The sequence below is a fragment of the Colletotrichum tamarilloi genome, assembly GCF_030869305.1.
Source record: "Colletotrichum tamarilloi strain Tom-12 chromosome Unknown Scaffold_8.1, whole genome shotgun sequence".
Lineage (NCBI taxonomy): Eukaryota > Fungi > Ascomycota > Sordariomycetes > Glomerellales > Glomerellaceae > Colletotrichum > Colletotrichum tamarilloi.
Genome location: NW_026849391.1, coordinates 666,068 through 685,997, shown reverse-complemented (window position 1 = coordinate 685,997; position 19,930 = coordinate 666,068). Strand labels below are relative to the sequence as shown.

General features: G+C 54.5%; 8 protein-coding genes across 8 annotated transcripts; 5 read left to right on the top strand and 3 right to left on the bottom strand.

Moving 5' to 3' along the window:
- Positions 1-545: 545 nt before the first annotated feature.
- CTAM01_03567 (uncharacterized protein) lies at positions 546-896 on the bottom strand (the record flags this gene model as incomplete). Its single annotated transcript, XM_060519602.1, has 1 exon — positions 546-896. A coding segment is annotated over one exon (351 nt), but the record flags the coding sequence as incomplete, so codon positions are not given.
- An 83-nt stretch (positions 897-979) lies between these two features.
- Positions 980-1,776, top strand: CTAM01_03566 (uncharacterized protein; the record flags this gene model as incomplete). The annotated part of the gene is made up of 3 exons (XM_060519601.1): positions 980-1,128; positions 1,505-1,569; positions 1,658-1,776. 3 exons carry the CDS (start codon positions 980-982, stop codon positions 1,774-1,776), a joined length of 333 nt encoding a protein of 110 aa, XP_060385807.1.
- A 3,850-nt stretch (positions 1,777-5,626) lies between these two features.
- Positions 5,627-6,223, top strand: CTAM01_03565 (NUDIX domain-containing protein; the record flags this gene model as incomplete). Its single annotated transcript, XM_060519600.1, has 2 exons — positions 5,627-5,684; positions 5,796-6,223. The coding sequence occupies 2 exons, from the start codon at positions 5,627-5,629 to the stop codon at positions 6,221-6,223; spliced, it is 486 nt and encodes a 161-aa protein (XP_060385806.1).
- Positions 6,224-7,588: 1,365 nt separating this feature from the next.
- On the top strand, positions 7,589-8,291 carry CTAM01_03564 (LSM domain-containing protein; the record flags this gene model as incomplete). The annotated part of the gene is made up of 3 exons (XM_060519599.1): positions 7,589-7,730; positions 7,811-7,879; positions 7,969-8,291. 3 exons carry the CDS (start codon positions 7,589-7,591, stop codon positions 8,289-8,291), a joined length of 534 nt encoding a protein of 177 aa, XP_060385805.1.
- Positions 8,292-8,833: 542 nt separating this feature from the next.
- CTAM01_03563 (uncharacterized protein) lies at positions 8,834-11,164 on the bottom strand (the record flags this gene model as incomplete). The annotated part of the gene is made up of 4 exons (XM_060519598.1): positions 8,834-9,841; positions 9,905-9,945; positions 10,014-10,835; positions 10,909-11,164. The coding sequence occupies 4 exons, from the start codon at positions 11,162-11,164 to the stop codon at positions 8,834-8,836; spliced, it is 2,127 nt and encodes a 708-aa protein (XP_060385804.1).
- Positions 11,165-12,309: 1,145 nt separating this feature from the next.
- Positions 12,310-13,286, top strand: CTAM01_03562 (ploidy protein mob1 maintenance; the record flags this gene model as incomplete). The annotated part of the gene is made up of 3 exons (XM_060519597.1): positions 12,310-12,691; positions 12,762-12,989; positions 13,045-13,286. The coding sequence occupies 3 exons, from the start codon at positions 12,310-12,312 to the stop codon at positions 13,284-13,286; spliced, it is 852 nt and encodes a 283-aa protein (XP_060385803.1).
- A 642-nt stretch (positions 13,287-13,928) lies between these two features.
- On the top strand, positions 13,929-15,134 carry CTAM01_03561 (ATP synthase F1; the record flags this gene model as incomplete). Its single annotated transcript, XM_060519596.1, has 4 exons — positions 13,929-14,093; positions 14,308-14,622; positions 14,812-14,904; positions 15,021-15,134. 4 exons carry the CDS (start codon positions 13,929-13,931, stop codon positions 15,132-15,134), a joined length of 687 nt encoding a protein of 228 aa, XP_060385802.1.
- A 1,170-nt stretch (positions 15,135-16,304) lies between these two features.
- On the bottom strand, positions 16,305-19,863 carry CTAM01_03560 (glycoside hydrolase family 63; the record flags this gene model as incomplete). Its single annotated transcript, XM_060519595.1, has 7 exons — positions 16,305-16,677; positions 16,734-17,978; positions 18,029-19,116; positions 19,231-19,327; positions 19,386-19,503; positions 19,565-19,603; positions 19,674-19,863. The coding sequence occupies 7 exons, from the start codon at positions 19,861-19,863 to the stop codon at positions 16,305-16,307; spliced, it is 3,150 nt and encodes a 1,049-aa protein (XP_060385801.1).
- Between the last annotated feature and the right edge of the window lie 67 nt (positions 19,864-19,930).

Genomic DNA, 19,930 nt, shown 5'->3' with positions numbered 1-19,930 from the left:
TGGCAAGCGTGGGATTACGCATCCATGCCGTGCAGACAGACCCCCAACTTGATCCGACTTCGAAGGATTGAAGTCAGGTTTGTGTGACTGAGAATGGGATGCAGTGACATCGATCGGCGCAGATGCACGAGGAAAAAAAGGCAACTAAGCCAGTTCCAGACCGACCAAGGGAGCTACCCCATAAAATGCCACGAGCCAACGGCGGCTGAGAGAAGTTGCACGGGGGCAGATGGTTGGAGGAGAGAATAGGACGAAGGACTCACCGATTGGAGTTATATAGGACAAGGCATCGCCAGGGGTCTGCATGCTTGTGTCGTCCATGACTGTCTGGTCTGCTGCGACTTGCTCGCTCTACTAACGCGCCAGGGAAGCAGCCAGCTCGACTAGTGCTAGGCAAGCACGAAACGTTGGCTGATATTTGAAGTGATCGCTTCCGAGGCGGGCACGCGGGTTGACGTCTAAACGCCCGGCGAAGAGGAGGGGTACGCTATGTATCTTGTGACTGTGATGACAAGATGAGAGTCGAGGGTTGAGCCGCTGCCTTTCTATCCCCTCTTTGACGGATGGCGCTGTTCGGCTAGGGATTCGACTTGATGCAGTGAAGCCCAGTCGGGAAGTGTACTTGTTGGTGGAACTCTCACACCCCTTGCGGCATTGGAGTGGGAAAGCGTGGGGTCGCGAAGCTTGAGATGGAGTGAGGGGTTAGTCGCGAGACACGACCTAACGGCCTTTTTCTTTTTTAGTTGCAGCGCTGTGAATTGCCAGCTGGTTGGCCGTGACGTCTGTTGTCTAGCGCTTGGCGCAGTGCGGCCTGACAACCTGGAAGACGGAGGAATATGATGTGAATGCGACGCGAGTGAGGCTCTCCCCTTGGAAATATGAGGAGTCTGCCTGTGACATGGACCGGTATTTATTTGTAGTCTGTAGTGGCCAGTCAATATCCAGTATGTGACCTCGAATAGCCCCCCCAGAAAGAGGTATGACGACGTTGCGTTTGTCTGCCTGCTCGCGCGCTTGCCTCACCTTACCGCCCCATTTAATTGTGCCTGCTGGTCCCAGTCTGTTTGTACCTTGTCTGCCAACGCAGACACTCTGCTCTTTGACTCGAACCAGCTCGTCGAAGCCCGTGTAAGTTGAGTCGGTAGACGTGGACCCTCAATGTGCCGGCTCGGCTTAGCTATACGCCGCTCTTTGTTTGCTGTGTGTATCTGCTGGTCAGTCGCCCGACGACGATGGAGGCACGGGTATGCAGGAGCTCAGCGTCTGGAGCATGGGTAATGCAAATGTGCAGCGTTACCCTACCTCGCGGCAGATGACTACACCATTGGGTCTGCAATCTCGGTGGCCCGAAGGGATGTCGCATACGACGTGCCAGGATGAGGTGGCAGCGGCTCTGTCGGATCGGAGAATGACGCGAGAAAGGCGCCTGGATGAGAAGTTGATATGCGATAGCTTGAGTAAACGGTGCGGCTTCGGAATTTCAAGCTTAAAATGCTACCGATAGTAGCAGTCGAGTGAGCGTGCCAGCTGTAGCATCAGGAGGCAAGACCAACCGAAACGGGCCCCAAGGTAAGCAGGTAGCAATGAGGCATCGAGATACGATCGGCGGTGAATGCAAGTGAGCTATGGGGGTGTTGTATTTCGTCGCATCGCTTAGGGTTGTATCTGGACCTCCCTCCTGGAACTCGATGGAATAACAGAAGCTGTGTTCCAGTGCACGCACCCGCCAGGTCGAACAACCTACCGGCTGAGGATTCTAAACCTGGAGATAGGTAGGTTCGGATACTTAGCCCTTCGTCAAGGATCTCAAGGCTTACGGATCGCGATGGTCAGCATCGGACTAACTCATCAAGAAGGTCCTTCCTTGGCTGTTCAACTCGCACACGGTGGCCTTGAGCGGAAGTTGCAACCCCACGTCAAAGTCCTATCCTGGATGCGAAAGTGTCTTTTGGTTGGTGAATTACCCGTAACATGAGTGGCCAGCGTGCTTCCAGTTCCGATGCAGTGTGGGATGTATCCCGTCAAACGTCTGAAATACAACCAGCTGCGATAGGTGTGAGTGTGGCTGCACCCCTTCCCTGAGCTCGATGTTGAGCTACCTCGCTAGAGAGTCAAAGACGAAGGATTTTGGTTTCATTTCAGCCAGACACTGGAGCAGTAACCACGAAGTCTGCGCGTTGTATCGATGATCGTTAAATTCTAGTCCTGATGCTCTGTGGTCATTGTTACCTGTCCATACTAAGACAATTTACACCGGAATTCTCAATAGGCCGCAGACGTGTTCTTGAGCATAAACGTCGTTGTGGATGACACTGGCAGGACACATCAGAGCTCTCAATAGCCAATCAGAACCTGCCGCAATGAGTTCACTCTCGAAACCAATTAGTGCCCAGAATGTACGACAACACCTGGACTCCAATTGAACTGCCATAAAAAGGCTCCGATTCTAGTGTGATGGTGTCGGTGATGGAAGGCTTTGGCAGCAGCCAGGCAGCTTGCGGATGAGTCGGTCCCCGTTGAAGATTTGGCATTCACTTCCAGGTAGTGCCCCCAAGAGAATTAATTCTACGCAATCCTCAGTCGGGGGCGGGGGCCCCTTGTTCAGCCCAAAAGCAAGTCAACCGGTCCCTACCCGCCAGCTGTCCGCACGTCAAAGGAGGCGCTTGAGTTGGCTAGAACTGTTGTTCGGTTCATTGCGCCCCTCTGTTGTCTAGGGAGACTTTGTTCAGCAAAGAATCCCACTGGTCTTGTCGAGTCAGAGGAACCTATTCTTACAGATAGCGGACGCAAAGCACATGGCGAATCGAATAGGTCTTGCAAGTTCCTGGGCAGCGCCAACTGATTCTTTAGCCACGAGGTAACAGGCAGCTGCTGGCCTAAACAACGTTCTTGCACTTGCTCATTTTAGTCGGAGCGACACGGCGTGGCTTGCATTGGACACCTGTGCCAGCGAGATGCTTGTTCGACGCATCACTTGGCCTGGGAGCCAAGACAACAATAGATTATGGGGGCAACGGAGAACTAGTGTTGTGTACAGTGTACTTCTGGGTAATGCGAATGGTTCCCGGCTCTGCTGACTGATTCGAGCCTGGGGAGATGGAACGGATACGAACCGTTGTGTTCGTGCCAAGCGACATTGGAGACGGTCTAAACATTGGTAGCATGGCCGATTATTAGTTGATTAGTTGAGTCCGAAGGCTAGGTAACCTTCGGGTGCTCTTTGCAAGTCGCAACTCTTGGAAACGCCGAGCAAACTTTCAAAGAAAGACATTCCAACCTAACCTGGAAGCGCACACGCAAGTCCTTCAGATAAGGCGTGGTATCAATTAACATTTTTCAGACATGATGATATGGGTGGAATTTGTAAAGGCAGATGCGGATGATTTGAGTTGCAGGCCCGAAAGGTACTCTGCACATTGGCAAGAAACTGAGAAGGTTGTGGTAGCAAACGGTGTGGGAAGTACAGCAGTGCAACGTCGATACGGTTGGCAAGCCGCAAATATGAGGATTAGAGGGAACGTCTAGTTCGCCAGAGCTGGACTTGATGGGACCAGTCTCTCCAGCCCCATCAGGTCCTCTGCAGTACCCCACCCCTCTAACGCATTCTTGGGAACATGGCCTGCCGCAAGTGCAGTGGATGCCGAGCCTGCAGGGCATGCGGCACATTTGACATCCAATGCTTGTGCTCGAGGTTTCGAGTGCGCCGGCGGCGATGTCGACGAATAGTGGGTATGGTATGTAGATATGTACTGCGTACCCCGTGGGCCCGAGAAGTCTGAAGTCGCAGAGAAAATACTCGTGGGAATACCGGACAGCCAGGCAAGGCGTAACGAGTTTCGGACTGACTGACTGACTGAAAGCGGCCGATGGGAAGGAAGCGCTGGAACACTGGGTCTGGACTTCTGGGCGTGGATGACGAGACTGGAGGAAACACAGAGAGGAAGGTACAGGGTGCCGTACAGATACCTTACCAGCCCGCGCTTTCCTGGCCTTTCCCGTCCCTCCCCAAAATGTCAGGTTGAGCTTCCCTGTGCCTGCCTCAGCCTGCGGAACTGCCCTGACTGTATCCCAGAAACCCAGGGCAGAGAGACAGACCAACAGGGAGCTTTCCCCATGCATGTCACTTCTCACCCCCATCTCTTGCCTGTCCTTGCCACACCCTGTTGATTTTTCTTATGTATCTTCATTTCTCTGCCTCTTGGTCGGCTTTTCTACGCTCAACTCATACATCCGCTACGGGATACCTACTGTTGCCCACATTGGCTGCTCTGCTCATCCTTCCCACACGCCGCAGCCACACCACATTTTCTTTCCCTTCTCTCGGTCTCTCTCTTTCTCTCACACACACACACCAACCTACCTTAGCTTTCCGTCCCCAGCCTGGCATCATACCCTGACCTCCCATCTACCTTCACTTTTTTTTTTCTCTCTCTCTCTCTAACCAGCGTAGCCTGCCAGCTAGCTAGACCACCTGAGTAGTCCCTCCTCCCCCCTGCTCGGTACCGTGGGCTGTTGGAGGCACAAGCTCTGCCTTCAAAGGGTTAAGTATATAAATCAACTTTAATTTCCCCTGGAGCCCGTTCCCGCCCAATTTTTGCTCTTATGGCACGAGACATGCCACTCTCTGGCCTGCACCAGAGCTCCCAGCTACTATTACTACCGCCGCCTGAGCAACCTACGTCCATCCTGGCCCATCCCGGCCTTGACTTCTTTCACTTTCCACGTTGAACACCTTTGCTCCTTGTGTCCGTTCCGTTGCCGTCAGCTCCTTGAGCCAAGATATACAATCCCCATCTTTTACCTTCTCACTAAGGTCTTTCGTCACTCAGTGGTGCGTGCCTCAGTCATATCTGACGCCGCGTCTTTCCGCTTCATCCTCCTTCCCGCCTCCTCTCTGGTCTACAACAAGCAACCTTTGTCACCCAGAACTCTCAAACCCCGAACCAGCCAGACGACGAGTTTTCTTGCTCTTCTGTCCTTATTTCCATCGCCCGGCCGACACGACACTTGTCTGCCTTGCCCCGACTTCGCTCTCTGTAAGCCATTGAGTGACTCGGTACGGTCAAGGTTTGCCCTTTGGCCGGAAGCGTGCGACTGCTGGCCCGACACAGGCTGGTCCCACTCGTTTCTCCATCGTGGTGGTGAATCCATCCGAGCGTTCCCTCAGCTGGTCTCTCTTTCACTCTTTCGCTCTCTGCTGCTGCTGCTGCCGCCGCCGCACCTACGATCGCACCGCCTTGGGGTCTGCCCTGGTCGGATCTCGCAGAGAAATCTAGTAGCTGCTACTGGTTCTCAAATCCGAGTCTCGTTCGAAGCTACAACACGCGCCAACAACCTGCGCTTCACTCAGGGTTCTCTCGCTGTCGTGTGATTCGGCATCGCACCCTTTCCCATTTCCAACAGCTCATATCACTTAAAAAAAGGCGCGATCATGTCGTTGAAAAACCTTTGAACCCGCATCGAACCCCGACACCCACCGCCGCCCGGACAGATTTGGACTTGCAAATCATCTTGCGAAGGAAAAAAGTTACCGGACCTACCGCCACCGCACATCAGAGCAGCCCCCCACCATAACCGACCCCAAACACATTCCAAAATAAACCCCGCGACAGACGAGCTTTCCGAGATGGCTTCCTCTCATAAGGAGCGGACGATGGAGTCACGCACGGGAAGAAGCAAGCAGCGTAAGTGCGCAAACGGGGCAGAGGCAATACCCCTCCCATTCTGAGCCTCTTCCCCCGACCCTGGTGCGCCTGCTCGCTGCGCGGGACCCACTAACACCTTGGTCATCGCAGGTTACAACTCCAAAGGCGAGCGCTTGGTTGCTGGTGTTGTTCCCCTAACCAAGGACAAGCGCTACGTCCTCCTCATTCAGTCCACCCGTCGGAAGGGCTGGGTACTGCCCAAGGGCGGCTGGGAGACAGACGAGGAGTGCACCGAAGCGGCGGCACGTGAAGCCTGGGAAGAAGCAGGCATCACTATCGAGATCGACTATGATTTGGGAGACATCGTCGAGACGAGAGCACCGAAGCACTCTAGCAAAGACTCAGCCAAGGCCCTGTATAGGTTCTACGAGGCTACCGTCACAGCGCAAGAGGAAGCTTGGCCCGAGAGCCACAAGAGGGAACGCCAGTGGATGACATACGCCCAGGCCAAAGATGCGTTGGCAGCTCGACCTGAGCTCCTTGAGGCATTGACAAGATGCACTATGAAGAAGTCATGATACGCACCCGGCGCATAGACGCCCGAGGTTCCTTGGCTTTTGTTTGCTCCTGGTTCCTAGCGCAAACAGACATCTTCACGGTGCAATATGCTACCAAGGTCACCGCTGTTGTTAAACAAAGATGCGCCCCTGCGATGATCTATGGATCACGAAGAAGCTGAAAGTGCCAAAGGCTCCTTGACTCCCGGTAGAGGAGACGATGTCCCCGAAGAGCACACCTGGTAATTCGTCGGCTCCATTCGGTTTACAGACGAAACAACTCTCGTACTAACCCGCCGAGGAAAGAAAAACAAGAAAAGAAAAATAATTGCATTATGATATGGGCGTTGATGGTTTGCTTGCTATAGATGACGAAAATCAAAAGGGGCGGCCCAGGACTGGCATGGGAAGCATCAAAGAGCAGAACTGCAACTGAGAAATGGCGAAGCGGGAGTATTTTCATGGCAGTCATGGCCATTCATGACTAAAGCCAATGCTCTTTGGAACTGTTGGGGACACTTTGCGAGATCAAATGATTCTTTGATTATAGATAGACCAACGCAATAGTCCGCAGAGAGCAGTATCGTGAGAAAGAGACAACACGAAGCTAGACGTAAGAAAGCTGCAACCCTCCTGAGGTTCGTGTGACCAGACCTTTTCCAAGACCTGATCCAAAACTTAGTCTCCTCCATGTCACTGGCGCGACACAAAGCCTTCCTCACCAACCGCAAATGTCTACCTTCTGTCTGTCAGCGCGGGCATCGGAAGTTGAGAGCAGACATCCGGATTGAACTGGCTGCTTCCCCTCCACAGCACCACCCAAACACCCAAGGTACCGTCAGGGACCGCGACTGCCCCGCATGCATCTGAGATCATCAGAAATTTTGACAGCAGGGATTGACTCATGCCCCGCCTTTCACGTGCCCTAGCCGCCTACCTCCCACCAGCAAACGATCCGTGCTTGCGGTCTCTGCCGGGACGGTTCAGCTCCACCCGGCTCCTTCTGCCATGTTGTTGTACCTCTTCGGATGACGCAAAAACAGGCTTTCCGATGCCACACTCCAGCTACCTTTGAGAACACCGCCACACCCACCAAGCCGTACTAGGGGGGACCCCACGATGATGATGGCTTGATCGATCACACCCAGCGTTTCTGAGCCAAAAGAAGCGACCAAAGCACGATTGCCCGTACCGAGAAGATTGAGGCAAGCTATTGACGAGTGTTCGAAAACTCCTCTTGATGATGTCCTTGTGCGGCACATTATAATCCACCCATTCGCTTTGCTGCATCGCATTCGCCTCGCATCCTCTTTTTGCGCCCAAATCGATGGACTGGGACAAGCCCGAATGCAATAACTACCACATACCAATGACAACAAGATAACAATGGAAAACCTCAACATCTCCGATGCCCCTCCCCAGGGGCCCCAGCCCGTTCTCGGCGGCCGCGCGCCGCCTCCCCAACAGACCCCTCAGCTCCCGCCTCAGATGTTCACCACTGCGGCGCAGCTGCTGGACATGACCGACAGTATGGGAAATACCACGGCAGCCTCGGCCGCATGAGTGCTGCGGTACTCTTCGCGACACCAAACGCTAACCTTCCGTCAGAGAAGCTCATGGTTGCACTGCGCGACGGGCGCAAACTGATTGGCGTCCTCCGTAGCTGGGACCAATTCGGTATGTAAACGACAAAACCCCAGACAACTCGTGAAGCTGTACTTGGAAAAAAGGCTGACAATGGACCTCTTTCCTTTACCTGTTCTCAGCCAACCTCGTTCTTCAAGACACCGTCGAGCGCGTCTACGCCCACCCGGACCCGGAAGCCAACCCGCCCCGCGAAGGGGGCCTCTTTGCGGATATCAAGCGCGGCATCTTCCTTGTTCGCGGCGAGAACGTGCTCCTCCTGGGTGAGATCGACCTCGACAAGGACGACGACCCACCCGTGGGTTACGAGCCGGGCGAGCTTAAGCTGGTTCAGGGCCTGGCAAACGAGAGGAAGGAGAAGGAGAAGGCGCGCGACAAGGGGCGGATCAAGAAGCTCAGCACACTGGGCTTCGAGGGCGAGAACATGGGCGAGATCCTGCTCTGATTCTCTCTGGTTCATGTTCTTATCCCCCTCTCCCCCGCCTTCACGATGACATTTCTGCGCGGGAAAACCCTGACCACCAGAACAACAGCAACTCAGCTTATGGTCTCTTTATTCATTCTCCATATGACTCACGAATGCACGCCGGATGAGAATGGGTTCGGGCTGGATTCGAGCTGGGAAAGGAAGCCAAACCCCGAGACCCTGGTGTGGTCTACGTGATTGCCGAGTGATACAACGCACCGGCTGTCCACTTTGTCCTTCCGACGCCGCAGTGGAAGGCTGGTAGGATGCTTGAGCAGAATATTGTGAAATGCTCGTCATCCAGGGTCCGGTCATCACGACCGACGCCAGCAGAATAGATTTTAAAGCGTTTTACAAATTGCCTGGGAAAAGCTTGAAGTTGTGTGTGTTGTTTTGCTCTTCTCGTCTCTCTAGCACTCGGTCACCTGGCGCTCATTCAAATCAATGTTTATTTACAAAGTTGCAAGGGAAGCCCATATCTTTATACGTTACCCCCTTGGCTCACAAGTATATGCTCTTCATTATAACCCAGGAACGAAGCCCTCAACTAGGACATCCCACTCGCTAGGGAAGTGAGGTCCCTCCTCACCATCCCAACCACCAGCCATCATGGCCACGGCTAGCAGCAGACTACTCGAGCTCGGGAAGTACGGCGTCGGCACCCTCGTCCCGCCGACGGGGTATCCCGCGTCGTCAAACTGGAACGTCGGGTGGAGAAGATAGTTGACGGCACGATTCGCGTCGCCCAGGCGGAGGCTGTTCATCGCGAGCATGGGGAAATCCCAGCCAAAGGATTCGTCGAGGTCCCACAGCGCCCAGATCCGGGCAGCGGTCTCCTCGAGTGCGGGGCGGTTCAGCGGCGGGCCCGAGGCCGGCGGCGGGAGGAGGCCAAAGATGCCGGCCATGGCCGGGTGGTCTTGCACCGTCGTCGTGTTGGCTGTCCACATGTTGGGGATGTCTTGGTAGACGGGGTAGGTGCCGTCGATGATGGGTAGGGGCGCGAGGTTATCTCTGACGGTGGTCCAGGCTTCCGGGACGGAAGCGTTCTGGCGGGATTTCCAGGCGATGGCGACGTCGAGGCCGAAGCGCCAGTATGCGAGCTCAAAGGTCGGGTTGGCGGTGGCGTTGGGGTTGGTGTTCTCCGAGACCGGGTACATGGGCGGACCGAGGTCGTAGACGCCCGTCGTCTCGTTGAGGAAGGCGTACGAGGCCATAAAGTCCGCCGTCGCGGTGAGGACGGCGTCCCAGTCAGCGAGGGTCTGCGGGGTGGGCGCGTGGCGGTAGGCGAGCTCCGCAAAGTACATTGGGTGCGGCTGCTGCCAGATGAGGAGGGTGTTGATCTCGCCGGGGGCGTCGATGGTAGAGGGGTCCGTCATTTTGCCCCAGCGAGCGCCGGCGTAGCCTTGGATTGAGGCGCGGTTGAGGGAGGTGGGGAGTAGGTGGGTATAGGTTCGGGGGAGGGAGCGGGCGAGGAGGGCGTGGTTGTTCCAGCGGGCGAATTGGAGGGTGTGCCAGAGGATCATTTCCATCTTGGAGCGAGTGTGTGAGCTGGATGTAGTCCCTCATCAAGGGGTTTGGAGGATGGAACTCACATGGAACTTGCCAAACCATCCATTGTTCACGAGACCGGACTCTATGTCCCTGTCAGCACTCTTCTCGGGCGACAGAGAAGTTGATAGGGGGTTTGGATCGCTAAATCACCTTGTGGAGGATAGTCTGACGCCGAGTTCACCGCCACGAGATACTGAGACTGGATTATCCTGCGCTGAAGCTCGGTCGCGTTGGCATCCGATGTCCCCGTTAGGTCTACAAAGGCCCCGTTGTTCCAATAAGCCGGCCACCATTCCCGTGAAGCCGCCACGACGCCGTCAAGCTCGGGGACGGATTCGGGTGCAGACGGCGCAAAACTGGCCGTGAATCGTAGCGTATCCGTCCCACTGGTCGAAAGGACATAGCGATGGCTTCCGTCGGTCGGTGGTTTGATAGCACCACTACCACCAGCGGCGACATCCCACTCAAGTGACAAGTCGTACTGCGTGGTGGTCAAATCGTGATGGATCGTGGCCTTGTTGGTCTCCCCTCCGCCAGGGGTCGATAGGGATGTCTTATGCAGGTCCGTCTGGTTGAAGACGCCTACGAACGGGGCGCCAAACTTGTCGTTTGTCGGGTAGGGAAAGTCGAAGAAGATGGATAAGGCGCCGGAGGAGACCAGGGCTGATTCGACAGACACGGCGACGCTGTCCAAGGACGGGTCGGCCCAGGTTTCGACCTTGACGGTGTGGTTTTTATATATGAAGCTGGAACGGATGACGCCCGTCCACATATCGAGGATCTGTTCCTTGTTGCTAAGCATGTCCTCCGTGACTGTCGTATTGCTGCTGTCGGAAAAGGAGAAGCCGATGGTGCCTAGATTTATACGGTGTGGGTTCTCGCGGAGCCAGTCTGCGATGTCGTTGTTTGAGGGGTTGGCCATGTTGTACTGTACAAGTCGGCCGTGTGTCCACCATTCTGTGCCGTGGTAGTCTATCGTGAAGAGAGTCAGTACATGCTTTCTGGACCCAATACTGTTGTACGCCTCTCGGCCGTGCTATCTCACCTTCGATTTGAGTCTGACCAGGCGTTGTGGGCAAGCTGAAGTTGTGCCATCCCCATGTCGACATCGTCGCAAAGGGGCTGAAGGTCTGGAGACCCGTGATATCGGCACCAAAGGCGAAGTTGCCATTGCCTACCTGCAGAGGCGTCTCAGGGGAACTGGCATTACGGCGAGGGTTGAAGGCTTGGACGACCTTTTGCCTGTCGATTTTGGCCTCGATGAGGCTGCAGAGCAGCGGTAGAAGATGTACAACACGCATGACTGTCACCTTCCAATTGGGAAACATCAAGACCGCATATGGGAAGCCAAATCGATGCGATGTGTATGGTGTCTACCCCGGACATCACGTTACGCGGGGAAATCGCGCTGCTCTTATTTCATCCCCAAGAGATCTGCGGTCCGGCCATGACGACGCGTGAGGCCGGGTCCTCCCCTCTTGTGGTCATGTGTGAAGTTTGTGTCCATTGTTCATGTCCGCCTAGTACTCACCTTTCGGTGTGGTTTGCACCGAAGGCACCAATGCCATGCTATGGATAGGCCCTGAGGAACGATGAGGGGAAAGAGATGAACTACGAATGCGGGGATACATGGTCTCCACTTTGGAATTGAGGCTATTCAAAACCCAGGCCGGCAGAAGTCCTCGTGGAGGATTGAGTTTGTCTGCGGAGAAAACGACAGGGATGCCACAAGTGGGTGACTCGGCTGAATTAACAGTTGAAAGCCTCCAGATGCCCTGAGGCTGGAAGTCGAAGTATAATGGCATCGAAAACTACCAACAGCAATTGGATCTTACCGTCCGCAAATGCAAAATGCCGTAATTCTGGGTCCTGGCTCCGGGAATTAAGAGCCCCACCCGATGTCATCCGGCTGTCCGTCACTGGGGGAAGCGGGACAGGCCCCGGCCTTCAGCCACATCCGGCAGGGGCTAACTGTGGCTGGTGTATCCACCAGCTAGGCTTCTGCAGCCCAGCAACCGCCCCGATTGGGCAAGCGCATAAACATCACTCATCCCTTCGATACAGTAGGGGGGACCCTTTCACAGGCACCTTACCTCATGTCGCCCAAACAGCCAACGCAGCGCACCGTGGATCCAACAACATCTTGATTTGGCATTTCACCTCCAGACTTACCTCCTCCGGTCGCGCAAACAGGATACGAGCATCGAGTCGACACCTTTGGACGTCATATGATTATCTGGTATGTTACAACATCAATGGCATCTCTCTGCGACTTCCCTCTGGATTTCAATTGTTCCATTACCCCGCTAACCACTGGAATGAGCAGCCTTCGACGATAACATTAAACATCGAACCTCCTTTCGCGCGCATTTCGATAATAGACGCCGCCTACCATGGACAGGGTCGCGGGCCTCACAGTGTCAGTACTACACCCAACACCGCATCTATGATGTCCCTTTTGCAATACATCAGTGTGAGGACGGGTTTGCTGGCGGGAATACCACCGCTGCCACCCCCAGTACCGCCAGCTGTACCCGATCCTCCCCCACGGCAATATGGCGGTAGTCTCGTCAATCGAGACGTGACTGTCATCCAGACTCCTGAACCGCAGATCCCAGAACCAGTATTGACAGCTGCTGACGATGACTACGAGGACGGCAGTAACCAGAAAGCGGCTAGGAACCAGTTTCGGGCGCGTACTGTCAAGGGAGCCAACAACGGTGTTGCACTGCGACAGTATGCTGAGGCTACACTTGGAGGCGGCAGCCTGCGTAAGGTTGTGAAGTTGCCTGAAGGCGAAGACGAGAATGAGTGGTTGGCAGTCAATAGTGAGTATCATCCGGGGGAATTAAGAGGTGGACCGAAGGAAACGGCACGACTGACACGACCCAAATGCAGTGGTCGACTTTTACAACCAGATCAACCTCCTCTACGGCGCTATTACCGAATTCTGCTCGCCTCAGTCATGCCCCGAGATGAAGGCAACCGACGAGTTCGAGTACTTGTGGCAGGACAGTGAAAACTACAAGAGGCCGACTAAGATGGCCGCGCCGGACTACATTGAGCACTTGATGGCCTGGGTACAGCGTCACATTGATGACGAGCAAATCCTGCCGAGCAGAATTGGTGTGTATTGCTTTGACATGCTCAACGGGATATTGTTTTTAACATGGACCGCTAGGTGTTGCCTTCCCCAAATCATTTCCCTCAACAGTGCGGCAGATCTTCAAGCGCATGTATCGCGTTTATGCCCACGTCTACTGCCACCACTACGCAGTCATCAGAGAGCTTGGACTGGAGCCCCATCTCAACACGAGTTTCAAGCAGTACGTTCTGTTCGTCGACGAGCACAAATTGGCTAGTGGCAAGGACTTTTATGGTCCTTTGAACGATCTCGCGGAGAAGATGATTGAGAGCGACTGAGACAGGCCAGACGAGCCTTTCGAGAGTGTGAATGCATGCATTGTCTAGGCGTTGGGGAAACACGGATGACACGCCGGTTGGCAAGGTAATAAGGAAGGTCTGATGATTGGCGCGTAGGGCTTTGACACTGCTGAGCCTGTGGACACGGGGCATTGAAGCGGTTATTGTGATATCACTGTAGACTACAAACTGGGTAACGGGTAGTACGGCTTTGGTTGGAGAATTCGAGAATTGAGAATGATCAAATCGCTGTGCATTCTTGAGTATTTTGGGTACACTGCATGGAGTTCCATCTTGAAGTTGTGAGGCTACAAGTGACTTGCTTCGTCCCATTGCACCAGAATTGGCTTTAAAGAGTGGAGCTTGGGCCTGCCTGTTCAGTAACAACGAGCACCTCCGATTTCCACCGACCCGAGCCCTTGACCCGCTTACCTAAGTTGATGCCTTACCACTCAACCAGCAAGCAGCCGCAACGTCCCAAGGCATCAACATCCTAAATTGCCGAAGTTCAAACCTCAACCTCGAAAACCGACGCAAGCTACCACTGCGTCTCGTTCGAATCCAGCCATCCCTTCCCGCCCGTCTCCCATCTTCAATTGAACTCCACCACCCACCACAACCGGAACCTCTCTTTCGCCCGACATGTTCTCGAGACAGGCTGTTCGCACCCTCCGAGCGGCGGCTCCCGCTTCGCGCCTCGTTGCCCGCGCCCCGGCCGTCCGCACCTACGCCGCTGCCGCCGCGACCGAGGCCGTCAAGCCCCCCGTCGCCGTCTTTGGCCTCGACGGCACCTACGCCACTGCCCTGGTACGCACTTGTTCCTCTCGTTATACTGGTTATCCCCTGGACGGAGGGCAATTCAATTGGATCAATTGGCTGGGGGAGGAAGTTGTTGATTGAGAGGATTGATGGGGAATGAGGGAGCTATCCGGAAGGACTTTGAGGCATCGAGGGAAAAACACGACCGGGACGGGAAAACCACTCAAAGATCTTACAGACGGCTAACTTTGCCCGATCACAGTACACCGCCGCCTCCAAGACCTCTTCCCTGGACCCCACGGCCAAGGCCCTGGCCACCCTCGACGCCATCTTCGCCAAGGACCCCAAGTTGACCACCGTCCTCGCCGCGCCCACCCTGACCCCCGAGGACAAGTCCGCCATCGTCGCCGAGCTCACCAAGCAGGCCGGTGCCGGCTCTCAGGAGACCGTCAAGAACTTCCTTGCCGCCCTCGCCGAGAACAACCGCCTCGGCCTCCTCCCCGGCATTACCCAGAAGTTCGCCGAGATCATGAGCGCCGCCCGCGGCGAGGTTGAGCTCACTGTCACCAGCGCCACTGTAGGTTTCCTTTCTCTCAATTGAGACTTGAATATCGGGGCATATGCGGTTCGTCGTTAAGAAATCGAAGACGGACCCGCAATGTCTAGACAGCTGTTGTACCTTGAACGTTGCAACGTATCAACGAGGGAATTTCGCACATGCATTCAGGGACGTCGTTGAAAACATGCCACTGACACCCATTCTCAGCAACTCGACAACAAGACCCTCAACCGCCTCGAGAGCTCCATCGCCAAGTCCTCCTACGTCGGCCAGGGCAAGAAGCTCAAGGTCACCAACAACGTACGTATTATCGCCTTACCCTCGTCTCCGAGCTGTCCCTCCGAGACCATCTCGGTCTAGAAGCTGCGGCATCAGACATCTGGTTTCCTCCGTGACTAACACGCCCTTCTTTCTAGGTCAACCCCGATATCGTCGGAGGCCTCATTGTCGAGATCGGCGACCGGACCATCGACCTCAGCGTCTCTGGCAAGATTGCCAAGCTCAACAAGCTTCTCACTGACACTTTGTAAAAACACACACACACAAAATCTTCCATCATACTAGCATGAAGAAATCCTAATCCTCCTTCTCCCCCACACCGAACCAAACCTCCTCCCTTATTTTCTCTTTGTGTGCGTGTGTGTGTCTATCTTGTAAACTTGATTGGGCGGGGGTTTAGTGGGAAGGAGGAGGGTGAGGAGGGAGAGAACGGTCCGGCTCTTTCCACGTGTAACGACAAAATTCACGTGAGACAAAAAGCTGGATTGAGATGTTGGTTGGCCGCTTGCTCCCCTCCCTCGGGGCGAGAGGACAATTAGAGGGAAGCCCGAATGAGACGAAAGCTGTGCATAGTTCTGTCTACAATAGAAGCATTCACGGAACCCCTTTTCTACCACACACACACACACACACACTAGTCTTCGTGAAGGCCACCTCTCTCTCTCTTCCGGTCTGGAACTGAAAAAGTGGCGGATGCACCAGCTGTTGGTATTCGCTCTCACCGCGATCCCTCCATATCGTAACGACGGCACGCTCGACCGACCTTCCAAATGTAAAGAAAACATGATTCAACAACGAACGATCAATCCCTAAGTACTACCCCCCCCCCCCCCCCCCCCTTCAAAGATAAGTCTTTTGTGATTCCCGTGCCTTGTAGAAGCTCGTTTTCTCAACATCAAGCGGCTGCCTGAAGATCCTGACAAAGTTGTGCCTCACTGGGCAAACCAAGTGTCTTGGGCTGGCCATGATTGACTCTGTATTACATCGAGGTCAAACGACCTTGTTTGTGCCACGTGTCTCAGCCCAGCAAGCCATGTTTTCTATCCCCTTCTACACTGGACCTTCGCCTGGAAATGGCTGATAGCTTGATTTGGCGAGAAATGTGTGGTACGTATGTGCGAACGTTAAGAGGATGGTTCACAGTACGGGGCATCTCAAGATGAACGAGCACCAGAAGCCTTTTTGGAAACCCAATCTACGTGTATTAACCCTAGGAACCTCTCTACCTCTGCAGTCTAACAGTCCTGTATATGGCTCTATGTGCATTGATGGCAGTTTTTTGGGTTTCTCATCATGCTCACCACGCAAGGAAAACTCCAAGGATGCACTCGTACTCTTCTTTTACCCGCCCACATCCAAGATGCACAAACACCAGCCTGTCCCTCGACTTTTTCGCGTTTCCTGACGATTGGAGGGAAGCTCTAGACACCAGCCTCATACTCGTTGTCAGTTCCACCCGGGTGCTCTTTGTCCTCCTTGAACCTCTCCAGCTGATCCGAGATGTAGCGATGCATATGTGCGTCAGCCTCCGACTTCTCTCTCATCCTCTGCCGAAGCTTCTCAGGGTCATCCAACGTGGCCGAGTTGCTCAGTGAGTCGTCGCCATTAGTCTCGTCAAAGTCACTCCTTGCACCGATGGATCTCGCCGTTGATGATCTGCGCATCCGCGGCTTGCCACCAGGACCAGGCGTCATCGAGCCACGGCGATCAGTGCCGCGGGCAAAGATGTCATCAAAGTAGTGAGACATGCCCGCCGAGGGAGTGCGGGGAGTATGAGGCAGACGGCAGTTGATACTGGAAACCCATGTTAGCAATCATGTTCAGAGGTGGCAGAGTAGAGACAATCTTACCCAGTGTCGTGAATCATACGAGCCATCAAACCGGTCCAACCGCACTGGTGGGTAGCGCCGAGTCCACGGCCACTGTCGCCGTCGAAGAACTCGTAGAACCAGAGGTAGTCCTTCCAGTGAGGGTCGAAGTCCAGAAGATCATTTCCGGCGTTGATGCTACGCCGGCCCTCGTCGTTACGCGTCATCAAGTGCTGCAGACGATGCTGAATCTCCTCGGAGACGTGGCCCAAATGCATGTAGTCGCCACTTCCCGTGGGACATTCGACTTGGAACTCGTGTCCGTAGAACAAGAAGAATCGCTGAAGAGACTCAACCAGAAGGAAGTTGACACACAACCAAATGGGGCCTCTCCAGTTACTGTTGCCACCAAACAGACCGCTATCAGAGTCACCGGGAACGTAGCCGACGGAGAAAGTTTGGCCATTAACCTCCATTGAGAAGGGGTGCTCCTTGTGGTACTTTGACAAGGAACGAATTCCGTGCTCACTGAAGAACTCGTCCTCATCAAGCATGCGGTAGAGAATCTTCTCAAGCCTGTCCTTGCTGACAATTGACAAGAGAATACGATTGCCCTTTCCACGCTTGGCGATACTGGCCATGTTTCGCTCGGCCAAATCGCAGCGGTTCTCCATGAACCAATCAACCCTCTTTTTAAATGAGGGGAGCTTGTTGATAAGCTCAGGCTCAAGAGTCAAGGTTGCGTAAAGCGGAATCAATCCGACAAGAGAGCGGACTGGGAGCTGCTGGATCCAGGGGCCGCCCCATGAAATGGCATCGTAGTAGAAACCATCCTCATCATTCCAGAGCGACTTCTCGTCTTTTTGGCCAGTCCTGAAGGTCATGGCGTCACTGATGAAGATGAAATGCTCAAAGAACTTGGAAGCAATATCCTCGTATGTGCGTCGGTGCTTTGCAAGCTCAAGAGCAATGTTGAGCATGCTGAGACAGTAGAAGGCCATCCATCCGGTACTGTCGGCCTGCTCCAAAGAGCCGCCGGTTGGGAGAGGCTCAGAGCGGTTGAAAAGACCAATGTTGTCGAGACCGAGGAAGCCTCCCTCGAAGACGTTCTTGCCATCGGCGTCCTTGCGGTTAACCCACCAGGTGAAGTTCAGCAACAGCTTCTGGAAAACTCTCTCGAGAAAGTCCAAATCCTGGCGTCCGTAGAGCTTGCGCTCAATCTTGAACACTCGGAACGTGGCCCAAGCATGAACGGGAGGGTTTACGTCGCCAAAGTTCCACTCGTACCTATGCGGCGTTAATTCCAGTCTACTTCGGTCATCTGGAGAGCAACTTACGCTGGCAGCTGGCCGTTGGGATGGCAGTACCACTCTCTGGTGAAGAGATCAAGCTGCTTCTTGGCGAAGTCTGGATCCATCATCGCCAATGTGATGCAGTGGAAAGCACTGTCCCACGCAGCAAAGAAGGGGTATTCCCAAGAGTCGGGCATAGACAAAATATCGTCGCAGTGCATATGTTTCCACTGAGAGTTGCGAATGTCTTTTCTGCTGGGGGGCGGAGGGGGTTGTGTCGGGTCACCATTCGCCCATTGGTCCCAGATGAAGAGGTAATGCTGCTTAGTCCACATCATTCCGGAAAAGGCCTGACGCTGAATGTTGCGCAGATCGTCTGCCATGGGGAGGGGGCTGAGGCGGTAGTAGAAGTCGTCGGCCTCAGCGATCCTCAGATCGACCAGGTCATCAAAGTCACCTTCGTCGAAGTAGGTCTGGTTCTTCTTGGAGAAGCGGAAACGGACGACGGCGCACTCGCCGGGAGGAACACCACCATCCTCGTTGAAGCTGAACCAGGCGGCGCACTTGGTGCCCTTCTGTGCTGGGTTGACGGCCCCCTTTTCCTTCTCGCAAATGTGACGATGGAAGGCGTCCTTGACATACGGAGTCTTGTTGTCCTGCTCGTACAATAGCTCATAGTTGGTGTCGTTGTCGGTAAACAACATCTGGGGTATTACGTCCTCGCCGCTGGTTCCAACACCGGGAGAAGGTGACATCAGGAAGTAACGGTCCCCGAGCTTGTGATGCTTGGACTTGGCCAGGCCCTCGCCAACGTTCTCGATGGATGGCTTCTTGTCCTCGGGCTCCCGGCCCCAGGCCCAGGTGTTGCGGAACCACATTTGCGGCACAATGTGAAGTGGTGCCGGATCGGGACCTCTGTTCCATGCGGTAACACGGAACAGGATCTCCTCGGGGTCGTCCGTCTCCTTTGCCGTCTCGATGAAAATATCCCAGTACCTGTCTTCGTCGAAGATGCCCGTGTCAACGATCTGGTACTCCTTGTCTTCCTTGCCTCTGCGTGCATTTTCTTCCAACAGGTCCTTGTAAGGGAACTTCTTCTGCGGGTACTTGTAGAGGAACTTCATGTAGGAATGCTGCGGGCGGATTGTCAGTATGAGCAGTTGGGGACCAGCTCTTTCCAACTTACTGTCTACGATGTCTGTTAGCTATTGAACTACAAATATTCACAGCAACCTTGAACTACTTACGGGGGTATTGTCAACGTGGAAGTGAGCTTCCTTGACACTCTCGCCATGGTTACCCTGGGGGTTTGAGAGACCAAATAATCTCTCCTTGAGGAAATCGCTGTCGAATTATCAGCTCTTTGTACGAAGCATAACGAGCCGACGAGCGCTTGACTAACTCTTCCTCGTTCCAGAAAGAAAATCCAATGTTTTGGAAGCCGTGGGTATCAGAAACGCCGGCAATTCCATCCTCACCCCATCTGTAGGCTCGAGATCGTGCGTCGTCATGGGTAAAGTCTGGGGCATGCTGTCAGCGGATTGCGACTGGAGCTCGTGGGGAATGGCGGGGTGTGCTCACGACTCCACGCGTCTCCGTCGGGACTGTAATCCTCTCGCACTGCGACACGGCTTTGATTAGATTATGTTTGTTTCGCTAACGGCCGGATTGACAACTGCAGCAGCAGCACCAACCGCAGCAGCAATGCGTAGCAGCTGGGTCTGAATCTGAAGCTGGAGCTTGAGCTGCCACTCACCAGTGGCCCATTGGCGTTCGGCAACGTAAGGGCCCCATTTCTTCCAGTACTTCTCGCGTCTGCGGTCTTCCTTGAGACGCTTCTCCTCCTCGGTAAGGTACTCGTGACCGTCAAAGACAACCATGGTGGGCGAATAGGCACCTCGTAGCGTTGGATAGACAGAGCACGCCCTTCACGACAGCGAAAGCAGC